This window comes from Aquarana catesbeiana, linkage group LG02 (genome assembly GCF_042186555.1).
Source record: "Aquarana catesbeiana isolate 2022-GZ linkage group LG02, ASM4218655v1, whole genome shotgun sequence".
NCBI lineage: Eukaryota > Metazoa > Chordata > Amphibia > Anura > Ranidae > Aquarana > Aquarana catesbeiana.
In genome coordinates, this window is record NC_133325.1 from 530693908 (window position 1) to 530714868 (window position 20961).

Here is a 20961-nt window from a genome sequence, read left to right on the forward strand (position 1 = left end):
TTTTTTTTTTTTTTTTTTTTTTTTTTTTTTAAATGTTTGGGGGTTCCAAGTGATTTTCTAGCAAAAAAAAAAAATCTGATTTTAACTAGGAAATAAGTGTCAGAAAAAGGTTTAGACTAAGTGGTTAAACTTCCTGCACTTCACACAAGTTTTATCCCTTTGATCTAAGCTGGAAGAGTTACAATGTTGTTAAAAACTTGGCAGACTGCCAGAGTGAGCAGAGAACTCTATACTTGTTACATGAAAGAATCAGGAAAAACTGCAATACAGATCATCAGAGTGGGTGAATCGAGATCGCGATTTAATGATTAATTGTGCAGCTCTAATGTAAACCTAAACACAAAATGAGTCAGACTGGATAGTTACATAACAGCTATATGCCAAAACACACAGTTGATCTCATGGTAGGCCAAATGGAGCACGTGTGCACAGAAGTCCCAACATGTTTCGGAGTATAGGTATGAGTAATAAATTCCTTCTTCAGGGGTGGTTAGAAACCACCTGTTTTTTGTAATATAACTATTTTTAACTAATTAAAGTGCACATCAGGATTCACGTGAAGGAGGGGCTTCAATCCCTAGAATGTCCCATCGCATAAGAGAATGCTCTGGATATTGGCTGGGGGGCTGGGTATGCGTCCCCACAGCACCAATGATGTATGGTTGCTGCTGCCAAAACTATTGAGTTGTGTAACGTGAGTGAGATAAGAAGCATCCCTGCCGGCATAGAAAACACCAGGGCCCACGAGGATCAACCACAGATGTGGGGACGAGTTCACAATAGGCTAACCTGGGTATGCCACCTGCCAATCTAGCTTCATTAGTTGCTAGGACGAAGTCAGCCGGGCTGCACAACTTCATAGGTTGCTAGTATGCAGGTGGCCAGGTCGTATAAGATCACTGGTTGCTGGGACACAGATAGCCAGGCCACACAGTGTCATTAGCTGTTAGTACATAGGCAGCCGGGCTGCACAGTGCAATGATGGGCTGCTCACACCATGACAGCCAATGACACAGTGTGGCACAGCCACAAGTGTCCTAGCAATCGATGCTGGGTCACTGGGTGGCAGATATAGCTGAGTCTGCCTAAAAAGACAGAGGGAATGGAATTGGGGAAGTGGCAATGCGCTAAACGAACAGGGGGCGGTAACAACTGGGTTCTTCCTTTAAGCAGAACTTTACCATAATTTAAAAACACTAAATGTTATTTAACTAGACCATACATTCCACATTACCTTAATAATTATGCTACAAAAAATTAGTATGTGCAATAAATTGCTTCCAGCATTGCTCCAGTTTCTTCTTGCCCAGGGCTGCCATTTTGCTGAAGCCCAGAGCAGTCACTATTATTGAGAATTCTCAGTCTTAAAATAGACCTTCACCCTATATAGCAACTGCTCTCCTCTCCACCCCTTCCCCCTCTAGAAGAATCGGGCAGGTGTTTTTTGGGGTTTTTTTTTGTAAGAAAACAAAGTGCAGCCCCACCCCTCAATGCACCTCATTCACCTAGACAAACGACGTGCATAGTGCTCATTAGGCCTTCTGGGATATGCACGTCACATATCCAAGGAGGCCTTTAGTCATTCATTCAGAAGTGTGGGGGGGTTAATCTTGCATGGTTAGTGCAGCAGCTCCAACCAGGGCTGCCAGTTTTTCCGCTCAACCTGCGGGGTTAAACAAAAAAACAAAAAAAATAATAATAGTGTTAGCTAGGAGAAGGTTGGGAGAAAAGAGAAAATCAGGAAGATAAGATAAAATACTATCCTTGTAAGTTTAAGTCTTTTGCATCTCCTTGGCAACAGTCTGTCTTTTCACCTCTCCTGTATTTCTTTACTCTAGAACAGTCTTTCATTCCTGTTGCTTTCTTCCCTCTTTAGCAGCAGCAGTTTGGCCTCTAGTCACTTACTCTCTGCACCAATTATCGGCGCAGTGCCGAGAACAGAGAGCAACTAAGGCTGCGCAGACCAGAGTGAGACAGCACCTTACTGGATTTTAAATATAGGCATTTTTTTTAATGGATGATTTTTTTTAAAATGTTCATTGTTTCACGTAAGACAATACACAACTGCAACAAAGCTTTATTAACCATCAACAGAGTGTGTCCTGCATAATATACAGTATATTGCATAGTAATTACTGAAACCATCTTACTGAGTAAATAGTCAGAAAACATCCAAATTAAATATACAGTATAAAGCTGTGGTCTACAGGGAACCCAGGTGTGTCAAACAGTGAGGAGTGAATTAGTCCAGGGACCCCACATTTTATCAAATCAATTTTGGTGATCCCTTAGTAGTATAGGTAGGGGCCATGTTGATCAGATACTTTTATTCTGAGAGGGTTGGCAGGAGGCATCTCTTCCAGGTGACTAGAATAAACTTCTTTGCATTAAGCGTAGCAGTTTTTTGGTATGTGAACCCACAGGTAGACTCTCCACCAATCCTAACATGAAAAAGTTAAGGACATTAGACATTCTAGAAACTTAAAGCCGTTTCAACAAACCCACATACTTGTGACCAAAACAACTACATCCAAGGACATGGCCACAGTGCATGGTAGAAGTCTGCCCCTTGGCCACAGTTGAAAAAACAAAGCGGTGTCTAAGATTAAAGTGTTACTTAACCCAGGACCCTGCATTCACTGTATCTGGTCTCTCACAGTACACAGAACATGGAAATGCATTCATTTTAGTAAATATAAACTGTAAAATACCTTTTCTCATCAGCAGCATATAGCCGTCTCGTGACTTCTATCAGTGCCTGGGTAAAGCCTGTAAGAGGAGTTTTCATAATGCACTGGCTTTCCCATTAGGATGCAGGACCCCTGACCCTCTGTCTGGACAGTGCTGACTGGTCCTGTGCTAATCTCACATGCACTCTCCCAAGAAAAAAAAAATCTAGCAATACACACCAAACTGAGCATGTGCAGTCTGACTCCATTTGCTCAGTCTTATCCAGACATGTTTTGGGGGCAATGCAAAAAGGGGAGGATCTGTGCATACAGGATCAAACAGCCTTTTTACACAATGCAGATAAATATCCCCTTAGGTTCCACAGCGAGTAGAACAAGCATGCTGTAATGTATATACAGACTGATTTTACTGTTGTGAGTTTAGTAACACTTTAGGTTTACATAAGTGCTGGGGCGTATAATAGGTCTGATGGTACAACTCAAGTCTCATACACACGATAGGACTTTGTACAAACTTTCCCTTGGATTTTTGTACAAAGGGCGTTGGCCAGAAGTTTGTATTGCATACACACAGCAGAACTTTTTCAGCCAACTTTCACCAAATCACGTGGTTTTTCAGCTCTTTACCCTTTGGTCAACTTCTGTATTGTTGTCTGATATTGTGTCAATCTCGCCGCTTTTATCGGCGAGATTGACACCTTGCGAGCCGGGTTCACACTGATGTGGGGGATCCGACTTGGATCCCCTCCAATGCCAGGCACTGTGTTTGGTATGACTCTTGAGGGGGGAACTCCACGCCAAATTTTAAATAAAAAAACGGCATGGGTTCCCCTCCAGGCCCTTAGGTCTGGTATGGATTTTAAAGCGAACCCCTACACCGAAAAAACGGCGTGGGGGTCCCCCCAAGTTCCATACCAGACCCTTATCCGAGCACGCAAGTGGGCTCCCGGATTCCGATTAGCCCCTCACCCGCAGACCCCAACAACCAACGTCCAGGGTTGTTGGGAAGAGGCCCTTGTCCTCATCAACATAGGGACAAGGTGCTTTGGGTGGGGGGGCCGCAGGGCGCCCCCCTCCCCCAAAGCACCCACCCCCCATGTTGAGGGCATGCGGCCTGGTACGGTTCAGGAGGGGGGGCGCTCGCTTGTCCCCACCCCCTTTCCTGACCGGCCGGGCTGCGTGCTCGGATAAGGGTCTGCCCCTTAAAATCCATACCAGACCGAAGGACCTGGTAATCCCCCAGAGGGGAATTCCTTCTCGCGCCCGCCGCAGTAGGAAAATGTTTTTCCTATTGCAGCCAGCACGAGATGTACAGTACCCTGTCGCCGAGAACCAGATTCTCGCGGCTGCATACTGTAGTTTGTACAAAAGTCTAAAGGTTTTGTGTACACACGATTGGACTTTGCTCCATCGCACTTTTGTTGCCGAAAAGTTTGTGTGTTCGCACAGCCAACAAAAGTCTGATGGAAACAGAAAAAGATTGTCCGATGGAGCGTACACACGGTCGGATGTTGCTCCAAAACAGCTAATTTGCATGTTTGTTGTCAAAAAGTCTGATCGTGTGTACGGGCCTTTAGAGTAGTCCAGCCTGAGCTTTTTAGCACTCCTGTGACCTGTTTTCAGCAGAGAGCGGTCTGAAGTCTGCTCTCCGCTGAAGTCTGGATCCACCAGCTGCCTTGACTGATGGCAGTCTCATGGAGACGCTGAGACGGCCACTCCCCACTCTCCAGTGAGCATGGAGGAACAGAGCAGGAGAGCTGCCGACTGACAGTCAGCAGCTCCTCTCTGGGAAGAGTGAGAACCGAGCCATCGGCGATGTTCGGTGGCCTGGTCTCAGTGCAGAGACGCCAGGGGACAGCTGCAGCATCTCGGTCAGATGCTAGATCCACTTAGGTAAGTATGACTCTATCAAAAAAAAAAAAACATATTTCTCTTTTATGATGTAAAAGCACATCTTGGAAGATATTACGGAGGTCATATAGGACTTTCTTTACATCTTCCCAATCTTCCTCCAACACCAGTGTATCATCTCAGGTCACTTGGACCCAACATGAGAGGGGGAAGTTATTTTAGTACTAAAAGTTCTGAATAATATTGGGAGATCAATTTGGTATCATCAGAGGAGAACAAGAATTTTTCCAGTGGAGTTTGGTGAAGCTTGATTAAGTATTTGAAATTGAGCTGTGGCACATGGCACAGCTGAAGGTAAAAAAGTATGGGGGTGTGGCGCGCTGCTGACTTTCTCTTCCCCTCTCCCTCATTCTGAGAGGGGGAGACTCATCAGCATGTCGAGGAAGCGTCAACCGCCACCACCACCACTGCACCGCCTCACACAGTTTTAGCTCCCTGGCAATGCAACCTGCCCAAGATAGCGCCGGCCCTGGGTCTCTTTCCACCACCACACGCGGCCATGCACAGGAAGAGACACAGCAACAGCAGCAGAGGCGGCATGACATCACCAGAGAACGATCAGGAGAACATGGATAGCCTTCCACCCCCCACAGCAGTTCCTTAAGCTCTACCAACTGGCAGAGGTAAGAGGATTGCATCCCCCCCAGCAAATTCACCCACCAAAACAACCCTGGCAAAAAACATCACTGAGCTACTTCAGATACCAATAATCAGGGCTTTAATCACACCTCCAATCTGGCCTTCATGCCAGTCACTGACAACCCTGTATCGAAAACCACGTTAAAATCCATGCCACTTACACTGCAAAGAGATCTACACAGGGAGATGCAGCTCTCTCTCCCAGATCCATGACAGGGTAGACTGGAAGAAAGAACTGACATGTTGGAGGAACATTTATGATGATCGGTGCCCTGATTACCTGTTCTGATGTCCCCTCCAAGGAGATGCTACTGATCAGCTCTCCTCGACATACACTCTGTCAGTGTGAGGCGATGAGAGCCGATTACCAGCACTTCCTGTATTTACATGTGACTGGCTGTGATTGGACACAGTCGATCATATGGTTAAAGAACCACTTCCGTGGCTCTTTAGAGATTGGGGACATGCCATATCCTAGCAACACGGCACAGCCGTGATCACCACGCTGCACGCCCCCACTGGCGCATGGGAGCGGCCGTTCTAGGTGGACATCATATGACGGTGCACCCGAACGAGAGCCGCACTGTCCCTCCTTCATTTGATGGTGGGCGGGCAGCAAGTGGTTAATATCGGAAGATCAACACGAGCCAAGCTGGTCATCAATTCATCTCGCCCCGGAGAGGCACACGATACATAAAGCTCCTTAGTACAAGTCTTTACACAGGTCTATATCTCCGAGTAAGTAACCTCCGTTTTGAACACGTTATAGATAATATTTATATACACAGGGACATATTCCGGTCTGGCCAGATACTCCAGGAGCCAGCTATTCTCATCCCCAAATTTTTACATTTAATGGTCTGTTCAGTCAAAATAGATCGGTAATCTCAAGTTTTCTCCTGCAGTGCCAGTAGCCCATCCCGAGTTGGGTCTCTAACATACACTGCCTCAGCCAAAGACACCTCTGTCTCCTTGTCCTTCACCGTAGAGGACAGTTGCAGTTTGAACCCACTCATCTCTGACATAAACACCCCTCTTAAAGTAGCCATTAAACTCCAACTCCGGGCCAGTTCTGGGCAAGGTAGCCAGGAGTCGATGAGCCCTCTCAATAGCAAACATATTAGTGAAAGTCTCAGCGCCAGGTGATCTTTTAGCCAGCCTTTGAGGAACTCTGCAGGGTGTCTCCCCTCAGCCCCTTTGGGGAATCCCACAAGATGAATGTTATTCCAACACATGCGGTCCTCCATGTCAGCCATTTTCAGGGTATGATCAGATAAGGTCTTCTTTGCCACCTGAACTGCAGTATCCGTAGGCCTGACAATATCCTCCAGGGAAGCAACAGGTTTGTCCACAGCCTTAGCCTTCTCCATGACCTTCTGCACGTTATGCTTCAGGAAGGAAAATTCAAGCTTCAGCTCCTCAAAATGGTCACCTTGTATGGCTGCCAGTATCTGTTTAAGGGACGGTTCCTCATCATCCTCCTCCCCCCCAGACTTCTCCCACTGTGTGGGCAGTAAATCTGTCCAAAGATCTCCTCCTGCATTGCTCACAGGCTCTTTAGGGTCTGGGACTTACCAGATTAGGCGTAGGAGACAAAGGTAGAACAGCATCCACGTCCCATGCTTCCTTCTCCACACAGCCGCCAGCGCTGTGACGGACTCCGGATACCCTGTTGGGCATTTCCGCGAAGATGCTGCTTGCCAAAGTCCAGGAACACGAGACCAATGGATCTGGCTATAGTACCCCAAGAACAAGGCAACACCAGTCTTAGAGTACACCAGAAAATTAACGGATTTATTTGTTATCATAACAATGACCACCCTAGACAGTCCCCCTCCCCCATAAGAAGCCAAAAACAATTAGTGACCAACTCTGTCTGGAAAACTTAAGAACACATTAAAACACAGAGTTCTCCAGGGAATGGTTCTCCTGCAGCCCAAAGTCCGTGAGACAAGTGCAATCTTGGGACCCCCATGCAAATCGGGCCAGCCGGTCTATCAGAGTTTTAGGAAGAGGTGGCCCATATTTAACCACCCTCTGAGCTTTCCACAGTTTCTCCGCACACATACCCAGGCAAAAAGGGTCAGGATCGCGCGTTCTGCTCACAGGATCAGGCCAGGATCCAGGAGCTCGGTCTCTGCAGTTCTCACATGCTGCAAGCCGGCTCCGCCCCCTGTGAAAGGGTTCCTATTGTTGATGTCTTCTGTTTTTTTTCTCCATCTTCTTTGCTCTGGACCCCATGTAGCTACTTTAACTGTCCCCATCTATCTGTCCCCTATCTATTCTTCATGTGTTCACCTCTGGAGGGTCCCTATGATGTACATGCAGGAGGCTGCACAATAAAAGCAAAGATAGTCAGATAGACTGAGACACCCAAGCCATGTCCTACCTTCCACAGAGGACCGTTATTTGTACCATTCCAGCTCCTGTGCCTGCTGGCTCCTCCCCCTGGGCTCCCTCGCATCTCCCGCCTCCAGTTCAGTGACGATTGCCCGTGCTGGACTGGAGGTGGGACTATGTGGAAGTGGATTGTTCATAGGGCCGGCAGGAGGGAGAAGGGGGTGTCCAATATACGCCTGCCCTGCATCTGACTGTAAGAGGAGAAGGGGCCGGGAGAGCAGATAGAAGTGCGTGAACTTGGAGGCAGCAGCTGAAATCTGAAATTCACAGCGCCCGAGGCTGTGCTGCATGTCACCTTGCATGCTGCTACTGATATGCTGAACTCAGTAAAGGTGTGAGCAGGGCCAGCACCAGCATAAGCATGTCTTGAGGGATCCCCAGATTTAACACCCCCCCTCCTGGCGCCCTAAGGCCTGGCGCCACCTTTGCTGCTCTTTTCTTGCGCCGGCCCTGGTTGTACCCAAGTCAATAAATGGAACGACTTGGGTACAATCAGCCTTCCCCATAGATGGTTTCAATCTTGGCCAGTCCCTGCTGAACTGGCCGAGATTCGAACCATGTGGTCAGCTCAAGCAGGAGAACACACTGTAGCGTGCTGCAAACACATTCTGCTCCCCTCCAATGATTAGATTTGTCCAGAAGCGTCCCCTCTGCACAGCCTTTTACTGGGAAGCTCAGTGTATTGCTATTTCTCCTCCCCCAGCTCTTATGCAGCAGAGAACAGAGGGAATGTGATCACTTATAAAAAGAAGGGAAAAAAGATATTTAAAAGGTTTTTTTTTTTTTTTTACATCTATACACAATTGTTTTACCTTTCATTTCTATTTTAAACTGAATGGGTTGTTTTACAAAGTCAGGGTTTACATACACTTAAATAAAAGACCTAAAAAAAAAAATTAAAAAAATAGAATTTCTATTACTTTTCCTTTTGCCCCAAATTCATTTTCATTTGTAAATGAACTTCGATGAGATTTGTTTGTAATACGGTGACTTTGAATTGAATTAGGTATTAAATAATTTGTGCTTGTTCCATGTCATGCAAACGATCCAAACATACTGTAGAGCTACATCCCAGAGGCAGAATGTGTGTGTAAATGAAAGCGTTGAGACAGCATTTAATGTAATCAGGCTACTGGGCACTGTAGTCCACCAGCTGATGTGTTTTTAGGGAAGCAGTTCAGCTCATTGTTGTATGTATCTACTTTCTTATGGCAAAAGAAGGGCACTGAGTAAAGTTCTGCTGGGCATCGTATTCCACTGCACCAAGTAACAGTTCTGCTGGTCTCTGTAGTTTGCCAGCCTTTGTCCAGCATACATTGTTATGGTAGAGAAGTGTTTAAATCAGGGGTAGGCGACCTGGGGCCCTCTAGCTGTTGTGGAACTACATTTCCCATGAGGCATTGCAAGGCTGGCAGTTACAATTACTCCCAGAGGCATGATGGGACAGCTGGAGGGCCCCAGGTTGCCAACCCCTGGTTTAAACCAATTGTAGCATGTATTTCTAGTTGCAAAAGATATGCACCAAGTATAGCTTGGAGTTAGTCTTTTTAGTTTAGCAGTTAATCTAGCTTGTCAGCTGCTGTCTGTGCTCAAACAGTTTAAATTGGGTGGCACTGTTGCTGCTCAGGCCCTACCCCTTCCAATGTATAAGTGACCACTTTACTTCCTCGAAGGAGGTCTTTTTAAGCCATGTCAACTGGCCCTCTCATAGTGCACGACATCATCCTTGAGAGTTTCCTGCTATACACAGTGCCTGTGTGTGGTCTGACAGAGCTTGTCCTCTAGCTGCAGCAATTAATTCCATCTGATAGCGCCAATGTCTGGGATCACAGCATCTGGGCAGAGCGATTTCTCTACCAGGGATGAATGTTTACATGCTCTTTTCTTTCTGAATCATGCAAGTGGCCAATTTGCTTTTATATTTCCTAATGAAGTGATATTAAAGTGGTTGTAAACCCACATTGGGAAAAAAAAAAAAAAAAAAAAAAAACCTAACACCTGTAAGACAAAGTCATAATGAGCTAGTATGCATAGCTTACTAGCTCATTATATAATACTCACCCGAGATCGAAGCCTTCACTGAGGTGCCCGTACACAGCACCGGGAATTACTTCCGGGTATCGCGGCTCCGGCGCTGTGATTGGCTGGAGCCGCAATGACGCCACTCCCGCGCATGAACCGCCGGTAACGGCACAGTCTAACAGTAGCAACGGCATGTACGTGCCATTGCTTCAGTGCGCATGTGCCGATGACGTCGGCACATGCAAATACAGGGGATATCTCCTAAACCGTGCAGGTTTAGGAGATATCCTGGGTAGCTACAGGTAAGCCTTATTATAGGCTTATCTGTAGCAAAAAGTGGTCTCTAAGGGTTTACAACCACTTTAAAAGGCAATTTAAAAAAAAATAACAAACATGTCATACTTCCATGCTCTCTGCAGTGGTTTTGCACAGAGCAGCCCTGATCCTTCACTTCTGGGGTCAACCGCCAGCGCTTCTGGCCCCTCCCGTCGAGTGCCCCCAGAGTAAGCAGCTTGCAATGGGGCACCCAAGCTGCTGCAGACATGGAGCTGTGCCTTAGTCCCACCCCCTCTCTCTTCATTGGCTCACTGGCTGTGATTGACAGCAACAGGAGCCAATGGCTCCCCCCACTACTGTCTCAGATGCTCTCGTACATCCCTGAATCGAGAGAGGGTCAGGTAAAGTATTGGGGGGTTGCTGCACACAGGTTTTTTTTTTACCTTCATGCATACAATGCATGAAGGTAAAACACCTTCAGACTTGAGAACCACTTTAAAGTTATAATCTGTACAGCACTTAGTCTGCTCCCTCTTTATTTCTGTCAGCTGAAGATTTCCCTGATCTTCTGAGGAGTAGCAGCAGATGCAGAGAGAGGTGTTATTAACTTCTGATGATCCAGAGTTTGAATAAAAGAAACTGTGGGTTCTGTTCTATCACCAGGTATGAAATGTCTATTGCTGATATTTTTATATGTAAATCAACTATAAGTTTTTTATTTCAAACAGTCACAAGTGTTTGAGTGCACTTTTATATTTTATTTTTTTCCCTACTACTTAGGACAACGAGATGAACAAACTCTGGCTGGCTGTGCAGGAAGGTATATAGCGTATGAGGAGCAGCAAAGCCGCCTACTTTATTGATGTCCAGCCTCCAGTGGCAGAGTGGTCTACCCAATGTGTCCCCCAATGTTTGCTGACAGCAAGAAGTGCAGCACAGCTCAACATGCTATTTGCTGCGTAAGACTCTAAAGATCTGAAAAGAGCTACTTACTTTTACAGGGAGGTATGTATACACCATCTACATATCGACCTTTAGTGTGGTGGAAAGCACAATTTCCTTTCCGACAGCCAGAAAGCTGGTTTTCCCAAAAGCAAGGTATCGTACTGCGCTTTTTCTGTAGAAAACAAATACATTTTTTAAGCAGTACTAATATAGAAAATATGCAAATATGTCCTTTTTGGTTTTAAACAAATTCCTTGTCCAAAAAAGAACATGCAATCATATGTTTGTATCAGAATCATACAAACAACCTTGGATAAGTCTGTGTGTAAAACAAAAGTATAAACAAAATAAATATAGTAGTTTAAATTATTTTAAGATATGCATGGAGATGAGATCAGCTCGATTAAACACTTTTATGAATGTGTATTTATCCATAACCACTTGAGTTTTGGAATAGGAAGGCACGAAAAAATAAATAAAACGTAAAAAAGAAGTGTGGAATATGTTCTTTTATAATGATAAATAACATATCTATGACATGTTATTTAACCACTTCAGCCCCGGAACATTTGGCTGCCTAAAGACCAGAGGTCTTTTTACAATTTGGCACTGCGCTGCTTTAACTGATGATTGCGCAGTCATGCAATGCTGTACCCAAATTAAATTTGCGTCCTTTTCTTCCCACAAATAGAGCTTTCTTTTGATGGTATTTGATCACCTCTGCGGTTTTTATTTTTTGCTCTATAAACGGAAAAAGACCAAAAATTTTGAAAAAAAATGATATTTTCTACTTTTTGTTATAAAAAAAATCCAATAAACTCAATTTTAGTCATACATTTAGGCCAAAATGTATTCGGCCACATGTCTTTGGTAAAAAAAAATGTCAATAAGCGTATATTGGTTTGCGCAAAAGTTATAGCATCTACAAACTAGGGTACATTTTCTGAAATTTACACAGCTTTTAGTTTATGACTGCCTATGTCATTTCTTGAGGAGCTAAAATGGCAGGTCAGTACAAAACCCCCCCAAATGACCCCATTTTGGAAAGTAGACACCCCAAGGAAATTGCTTCTTTCCAAAATGGGGTCATTTGGGGGGGGTTGTGCCACCTGGGCATTCCATGGCCTCCGAAACTGTAACAGGCAGTGAAGAGTGAAATCAAAAATTTACGCCCTTAGAAAGCCTGAAGGCAGTGCTTGGTTTTCGGGGTCCCGTACGCGGCTAGGCTCCCAAAAAGTCTCACACATGTGGTATCCCCGTACTCAGGAGAAGCAACAGAATGTATTTTGGGGTGTAATTTCACATATTCCCATGGCATGTTTGAGCAATATATCATTTAGTGACAACTTTGTGCAAAAAAAAAAAAAAATTTGTCTCTTTCCCGCAACTTGTGTCACAATATAAAATATTCCATGGACTCGACATGACTCTCAGCAAATAGCTTGGGGTGTCTACTTTCCAAAATAGGGTCATTTGGGTGGGTTTTGAACTGTCCTGGCATTTTATGCACAACATTTAGAAGCTTATGTCACACATCACCCACTCTTCTAACCACTTGAAGACAAAGTGTTTACATGAAAAAATTATTTTTTTTTTTTGCAAGAAAATTACTTTGAACCCCCAAACATATATTTTTTTAAAGCAAATGCCCTACAGATTAAAATGGTGGGTGTTTCATTTTTTTTTTCACACAGTATTTGCGCAGCGATTTTTCAAACGCATTTTTTTGGGGGAAAAAAAACTTTTTTAAATTTTAATGCACTAAAACACACTATATTGCCCACAAGTTTGATGAAATAGAAAAGATGATCTTAGGCCGAGTACATGGATACCAAACATGACATGCTTTAAAATTGCGCACAAACATGCAGTGGCGACATACTAAATACATTTTTAAAAGCCTTTAAAAGCTTTTACAGGTTACCACTTTAGATTTACAGAGGAGGTCTACTGCCCTCGATCTGACGTGCGCAGTGACACCTCACATGCATGGTGCAATTGCTGTTTACATTTGACGCCAGACCGACGCTTGCGTTCGCCTTTGTGCGAGAGCAGGGGGGACAGGGGTGCTTTTTTTTTTTTTCTTTATTGTTTTTTTGCTTTTTTATCTTATTTTTAAACTGTTCCTTTCATTTTTTTTTTTTTTTATCATTTTTATTGTTATCTCAGGGAATGTAAATATCCCCTATGATAGCAATAGGTAGTGACAGGTACTCTTTTTTATAAAAATTGGGGTCTATTAGACCCTAGATCTCTCCTCTGCCCTCAAAGCATCTGACCACACCAAGATTGGTGTGATAAAATGCTTTCACAATTTCCCAATGGCGCTGTTTACATCCGGCGAAATCTAAGGCCCCTTTCACACGAGGCGAGCTCCGTTTCTACGGAGCCCGCCTCTGTCCGCCGGCTCAGCGGGAGATCTGTCCGTTGATCTCCGCTGAGCCGGCGGATGACAGGTCCCTCTCTGCTCACTGAGCGGGGAGGGGCTTGTCAGGCGCCGCTGCCGCCTATGGAGGGATCGGACGAAAACGGACAGCGTGTCCGTTTTCGTCAGATCTCACCCGATCCGATCCGCCAGCGACGGATCTGGACGTAGAGCCATACGTCTGCTTTTAGCGGATCGGACGGGGTCGGATGTCAGCGGACATGTCTCCGCTGACATCCGACGCTCCATAGGCTAACATGGATCGCCCGTTCAGGTCCGCCGTCAAAACTGACAGGCGGACCTGAACGGTCCGATCGTGTGAAAGGGGCCTAAGTCATGAAATGCTCGTAGCTTCCGTTTTCTTAGGCCATAGAGATGTTTGGAGCCACTCTGGTCTCTGATCAGCTCTATGGTCAGCTGGCTGAATCACCGGCTGCATTCTCAGGTTCCCTGTTGAGACAGGAGAGCCAGAGAAAAACACAGAAGACGGTGGGGGGGGGGGGCATTCCCTCCCACTGCTTGTAAAAGCAGTCTAGAGGCTAATTAGCCGCTAGGATTGCTTTTACATGAAAGCCGACCGCTGGCTGAAAAGAATGATACCAAGATGATACCTAAACCTGCAGGCATCATTCTGGTATAACCACTCAAAGTCGTGAATGGAGTACCTGAAGACAAAAAAATGGTTAACAATAAAACACAGTAAACGGTAAAGTATAAAAAATTGCATACCTGAAAAGCAAACATGATAAAACATAACAATAAAACATTGCAGAATAGAATACAGTAAAAAAGAGCAGAACAATAGAGAGAGAATAGAGAGAGAGAACAATAAACAACTATTTTTTTTTATTTTATATATTTTTTTTTTTTTTTTACACTTTTTTTTGTAACTAACTTTTATAACTGTAACCGGTTCCAGGTTCGGGTCTCTCAAAATGCGATGGCATCTTGGGAGACCCTGTGAAAGTGCACCTAGTCTGTGCAATGCTGTACTCTACGCTAATACTCAACTAGTGAATGGTAGCGTTCAAAACATTCACCAATGCAAAGACCAGGATTGTCAGGACAGGATGGACAATAATAGCGGGTGTCACGCCTATATCCGCGCTTGCTGCAGACACGACATCTTTTTTGGGGGGGTTCGTTGGGTAGGGGTACTCGGGAGGACATAAAGAAAATGCCTCTCATGCAGCCGACTGCATTTGGTTGGGGATGTGAATGGGGGAAGTACGGGCACTGCAGAAGTGGTGGGTTCCCAATTAGAATTGGCGAATGCAGCAGGAAGGGCATGATGGGCACGACGGGCCTGTTTGTCTTCTTCTTGGTGGCAGCGGAACACTACTTGTGCTTGCCACCTCACCAGCTTGAACTGCACTTATGGGACTGGCCACGTCACCAAGTGTTACTGCAGTGCTGGTTTGACTATGACCGGGGTGTACTAGGCCGCTGGTGCTTGCCAGTTCACCAAACGCAACCAAAAAAAACTGTTAGCGATCGCAGAGATCAGGCCTGACTCTGCGAACGCTGCAGTTATGCGTTTAGTGTTTTGTAAGTGACAGTGATCGATCGATACTGCACTTGGGTGGGCTGGGCGGAGGGGCAAAACGCAGGTGCTAGCAGGTATCTGGGCTGATCCCGCTAACACTGCGTTTTTGGGAACGCTAGTATAAATCTGATCGGATCAGATATTGATCCGTTCAGATACTATACCACTAAGGGAGGCGTGTGCTGCGTGCGTGGGTGTTAGCGCTACTGGCGCTAATCTGACGCTGCCTGGGGCGACGCATATCACCGCCGGGCGATCAGGGGGCTAAACCTTTATTCGGTAATAAACGGCGGGTGCCCTGACACTATAAAAAATAAACGAACTAACCAGCGTCACCCGTAACGGTTATACGGTGATCAGTGGTGAAAGGGTTAACTAGGGGGCAATCAAGGGGTTAAAACATTTATTAGGTAGTATATGGGGGTCCCTGTCGCTATAAAACGCTGACGGTGAACCTAAATATTTACTTTCCTAACTAGCGTTTTGCCTGCCCGTGCCATTCTGCTGACGTATATCAGCGTGAGGCGGTCGTCAAGTGGTTAAATTGTATAACATGAAAACCTTAATGAAAGATTCTGTGACTATGTAAAGTCCTGAAATTATTGCACGCTCTCTCAGCTGAAGACAAGGAAATCCTGAAATACAGTTCAAGTAACACTGTACTTCTCAATGCAGGCCTCAAACCAGAGAAAAGGGCACTGCAGAAGAAAGACCCAAGTTTAGTTTGCTTGTGGGCTCCACATCTTGTACCTCCTACAGTTTGGTGGCATTTGATCACCTCTGGGATTTTTATTTGTTGCGATACAAAATGAAAAAAGGCTGAATAATTTTGAAAAAAAAAATATTTTCTACTTTAAAAAAAAATCTAATAAAACTAAATTTTAGTCATACATTTACGCCAAAATGTATTCAGCCACATGTCTTGGGTAAAAAAAAAAAAAAAAAAAAAAAAAAAAGCAGCATATATTTATTGGTTTGCGCAAAAGTTATAGAGTCTACAAACTATGGTACATTTTCTGGAATTTAGGCAGCTTTTAGTTTCTGATAGCCCATCTCATTTCTTGAGGTGCTAAAATGGCAGGGCAGTACAAAAAAAAACAAAATACCCCATTTTTTAAAGTAGACACCCCAAGGAAATTGCTGAGAGGCATATGTTGAGCCCATTGAATATTTTATTTTTTGTCAGTGATTGAAAAAAAATTACAAAAAATAAAAAGAAGTTTTTACACAAAATTGTCACTGAAATTATATATTGCTCACACATGCCATAGATATATGTGGAATTACACCCCAAAATACATTTTGCTGCTTATTCTGAGTATGGGGATACCAAGCGTGGGAATTTTTGGGGGACTAGCTGCGTACATTTTTGATTTCACTCCTATCTATCACAGTTTCGGAGGCCATGAAATGCCAAGATAGCACAAACCCGTGCTTGAGTATTTTGCAGATCTCGCTTTTTGTCACAAAGTTTTGAAAAGAGAAGAAACAAAGAAACAAAAAAAAAAAAACAAAAAAAAACACCACATGTTCCTTTTCCTTTTTCATTTTAAAAAACAAATGAGAGCTGAAAAATACTCACCATGCCTCTTAGCAAATACCTTGGGGTGTCTACTTTCCAAAATGGGGTCATTTGAAGGGGTTTTGTGCCAACTTGACATTTCAGGGCCTCCGAAACTGTAATGGGTAGTGAGGAGTAAAAATCACCATTTTACGCCCTTTGAAATCCTGAAGGCGGTGATTGGTTTTCGGGGTCCTGTACACAGTTACTTCCCAAAAAGTCTCACACATGTGGTATCACCGTACTCAGGATAAGCAGCAGAATGTATTTTGGGGTGTAATGGACAACTTTAAATAAATAAAATCAGATCAGGCTGCACTGAAGCTGCAGATGGGCACAGATTAGGCTGCAGATGGGCACTAATCAAGCTGCGTTGATTATTTTGCTTTAAAGTGATTTAAAAAAAAAAAAAAAAAAAAATTTTAACAAAAACTTCCCTCTTAAATTGGGGGGCGTGTTATACGCCGATAAATACGGTATATATAATACGCAGGATGCAACAGCTCTCTGCTCTCCTTGCTCAGACAGAGGAGGAATGGAAGGCACACCATATGCCTTACCTTAAGAAAGAACGTAAGACTTTGGCTATGAATTGGACCTCCTCCTGGCAGAAAGAGCGGAGAAAGGCCTACATTGGTCTAACAGATTTTATAACAGCGCCAACAAACCGGGCCCTCTCCCAGCCAAAAATTGACTCTCGACAGGAAAGCCATTCCACCCAATCCAACTGCGAACCGGGAAGAGGGACCCTGCTTCGGATCCAACCAAAATAGTATCTCTGTGGATTTTCTGGAAGCTGTCTATAAGTCAACCCCCTTCTCCACAGGAGGAGAGGCAAACTGCTTTTTGTGTATCATTAATACAAATATACAGAAAGTAGCTCACAAAGTTCTCCTCAGATGGTACTGGGTTCCAACCAGAATAGCCTTAGAGAACCTGAACTACTCTGATAGATGTTTCCAAGGTTGCGGTTAGCAAGGAGATACCTTGCATGTATGGCAATTATGCTCCAAATTACTTTTTTTGATCCGGGGTCATTGGCCTCCTCCTGACACTGAAAAGGAAGGGACACTCGGAGACTTACGGGTACGGGGGTTGCGCACCCCACAAGATGCAAAAAAAAGAAGAAGAACAGAGAACCCCCCTAACGGGGATTTAATGCAGCCAATGATATATAATTCGAAAGAGTAGTAGAATGGTCAAATATAATTTTAATTGGTACAAAGATTATAAAAAGTGGTAACTTCTGACATTAAAAGTCAAGACATGAGCTGTGGTACAAAAATTGTTAAAAAGCCGGCAACAGTATAAAGTACAGTATAACCAAAGCAACAAGGTCAAAAAGTGGTTATAGATGTCCTGACGCGTTTCGACCCCAATGGGTCTTCTTCAGAGGACAGATGATTAACAGCTGCAAAAATATAAGCATGTATCACAATCTTTTTTTAAACAGCACGAAATAAAACAGGAACTATGGAATGCATTAGATTTATGTGTAAACATCTTCATATCTTACATAATTACCAGTCAAGTTGCGTCAAACGACTAAAGATGGCCATGATGTACAGGAGTTGTCCCCTCCCTTTTCTCCTTTGTTTCCCAGACGGCAAGTCAGTCCCCCAGAGAGCAGATGTCGAGTCAAATTGCCTTACAAGGGATCACACAGAAGCTACCCCCAGACAATCGTAGGGGGGAGGGGTGTGTGCACTAGACCTGTAGTAAAGTAACAGTAGTACTAAATTGAAAGCGAGAACAGAAAGAGGGATTGCTTATTCCCAAAATGGTAGAGGAAATGACAAAATTACATTAGCTATAGATTACACCAATGTAGGTTGGGGTTCATGGATAGGTCCACATACGTGCAGGGAGCAGGATAACAACCAGAGGGAAAAAAAAAAAAAGAAAGGATAATAAAATAGAAATAAAAATAAAATGAATGAAGGGGATGAGGAAAAGGGAACAATGAGGGGCGGAAAAAATGGTGAGGGGAAAGGGGGGGTGAGGGGAAAGGGGGGGTGAGAGGGGAAAGGGGGGGTGAGAGGGGAAAGGGGGGGTGAGAGGGGAAAGGGGGGGTGAGAGGGGAAAGGGGGGGTGAGAGGGGAAAGGGGGGGGGAGGGAGGGAGGGAGGGAGGGAGGGAGAAGGAAAAAACAGATGAGGGGGGAGGAAGGGGAGTGAGGGCAACAAGCGTAGTGTGCAGGGTGCAGGAAGGATGAAGGGAAAGGAACGTGGGGCAAGAAGGGAACGGGGATAGCAGGCAACCTGCAGACATTTAGGGGCCATCCACCAACAACAATATGTATGAGAAAAATACAGGTGATCGTATTGCAGGATTAAAGTAAAATGAGATACCAGTGTGAAAAGTGAAAAGGTACAAGCCAGCCATGAGGCTGAAGAAAGGAAAGGGCTGGGGGAGAGTGAGGGAAAGGAGTGATGGGAATGGGAAGGTGATAGTAGTGTTGGAAGACCATGAGTAATGGCGGATGTGAGTGACAGAGCAAAAGTGAGCAACCAAACCAACAAACCAAAACGTGGAAGGAGTGCTGATGAAAAGTAGTGTGATGAGGGCAATACCAATTACCTTTCGTAGGAAACGATTGATCAGATAACAATGCCAGCGACTCTGAAAGATTGTGAGTATATTGGCATTACAAAGTGGATGGATAGGGCTAAAGAATGCAAAGTAATCGTGATGTGGAACACACATCAGGAAGAGCAGTAGGAGAGAGTATGGGTTTCTTACCAAGCAATCTATAGTGGTAGCGTGCGGGCATTCGGCGGGATTTGGAGGTTACAATGAGCCTCCCCCGCCGCCCGGTTTATTTATCTAGATGCTGATTGATTCCAAAGTGCCAACCCACTCCCTGATTTCCTCCCCCCAATTAAAGGAAAGGGTGGCGCCTGTAGGCGCAAGCTGGGTGACCCCCCCCCGGCGTTCTGGAGGAATCATCTTCCCGGGTCCCCCGTCGCTTCCGCAAGTGCGTGGCGCCGTGACGTCACGCGCATAACACCGTGCGCGTGAGCACGGCGTCCGGAAGAGATCCGGAACGCCGCTGGCAGGGAAGAGGAGAGCGCCCAAACCAGGTGCCGCCACCTGGTGGGCGCATCAAGGAGGCGCAGGGCCCTTGCTCCATCCCTCTTACCCTGCCAGGAAGGCAAATATGACGCGGACCCGCCCCCTGGACATCGCCAACCGTGTGGGATAACCAGATCAACATCTCCCCCCATAAAAGGATGGGTAGATGGAAGAAAACAGAGGAGGGGAGGGAGACTGAGAAGGGGAAAAACATGCACATCTTGTCCTTGGACGATGACTGGAAATTCAATTTCCATATAAATTATAAATGATCCTTTGTTGACTCTAAGGTGTATACTGTTTACAAGTCGCCATTTCTATAATAAAAATGTATTTACATATTTAGTGAACCATAGCATAATCTATTGTAGTAAACAAGAAGAGAACTATGAACTGGCTTTTGTTTTTTGCTTTAAAGGATCATTTATAATTTATATGGAAATTGAATTTCCAGTCATCGTCCAAGGACAAGATGTGCATATTTTTCCCCTCCTCAGTCTCCCTCCCTTCCTCTGTTTTCTTCCATCTACCCATCCTTTTATGGGGGGAGATGTTGATCTGGTTATCCCACACGGTTGGCGATGTCCTCCGTCCGGGGGGCGGGTCCGCGTCATATTTGCCTTCCTGGCAGGGTAAGAGGGATGGCGCAAGGGCCCTGCGCCTCCTTGATGCGCCCACCACCACCTCTCCTCTTCCCTGCCAGCGGCATCCCGGATCTCTTCCGGACGCTGTGCTCACACGCGCACGGTGTTATGCGCATGACGTCACAGCGCCACGCACTTGCGGCGAAAGCGACGGGGGACCCGGGAAGATGATTCCTCTGGAACGCCGGGGGGGGCCACCCAGCGAGCGCCTACAGGCGCCACCCTTTCCTTCAATTGGGGGAGGAAATCAGGGAGTGGGTTGGCACTTGCACCTGAGAGCATTTGGAATCAATCAGCATCTAGATAAATAAACCGGGCGGCGGGGGAGGCTCATTGTAACCTCCAAATCCCGCCGAATGCCCGTACGCTACCACTATAGACAACTTGGTAAGAAACCCATACTCTCTCCTACTGCTCTTCCTGATGTGTGTTCCACATCACGATTAATTGCATTCTTTAGCCCTATCCATCCACTTTGTAATGCCAATATACTCACAATCTTTCAGAGTCGCTGGCATTGTTATCTGATCAATCGTTTCCTACGAAAGGTAATTAGTATTGCCCTCATCACACTACTTTTCAGCAGCACTCCTTTAACTTTTCACGTAGTGGTTTGGTTGCTCACTTTTGCTCTGTCACTCACATCCGCCATTACTCATGGTCTTCCAACACTACTATCACCTTCCCATTCCCATCACTCCTTTCCCTCACTCTCCCCCAGCCCTTTCCTTTCTTCTCCAGCCTCATGGCTGGCTTGTACTTTTTCACTTTTCAACTGGTATCTCATTTTACTTCAATCCTGCAATACGATCACCGGTATTTTTCAAA

The 20961-nt window shown here is 45.2% G+C and overlaps 1 protein-coding gene across 7 annotated transcripts in view; it reads right to left on the reverse strand.

Moving 5' to 3' along the window:
* Window positions 1–20961, reverse strand: part of ZC3H11A (zinc finger CCCH-type containing 11A) — a 754301-nt gene that overhangs the window by 550529 nt on the left and 182811 nt on the right. For all 7 annotated transcript variants that reach the window (XM_073615852.1, XM_073615851.1, XM_073615846.1 and 4 more), the window contains one exon: window positions 10932–11055. In XM_073615852.1, coding sequence (XP_073471953.1) covers window positions 10932–11055 — 124 coding nt within the window. The remainder of the gene's footprint in view (window positions 1–10931; window positions 11056–20961) is intronic.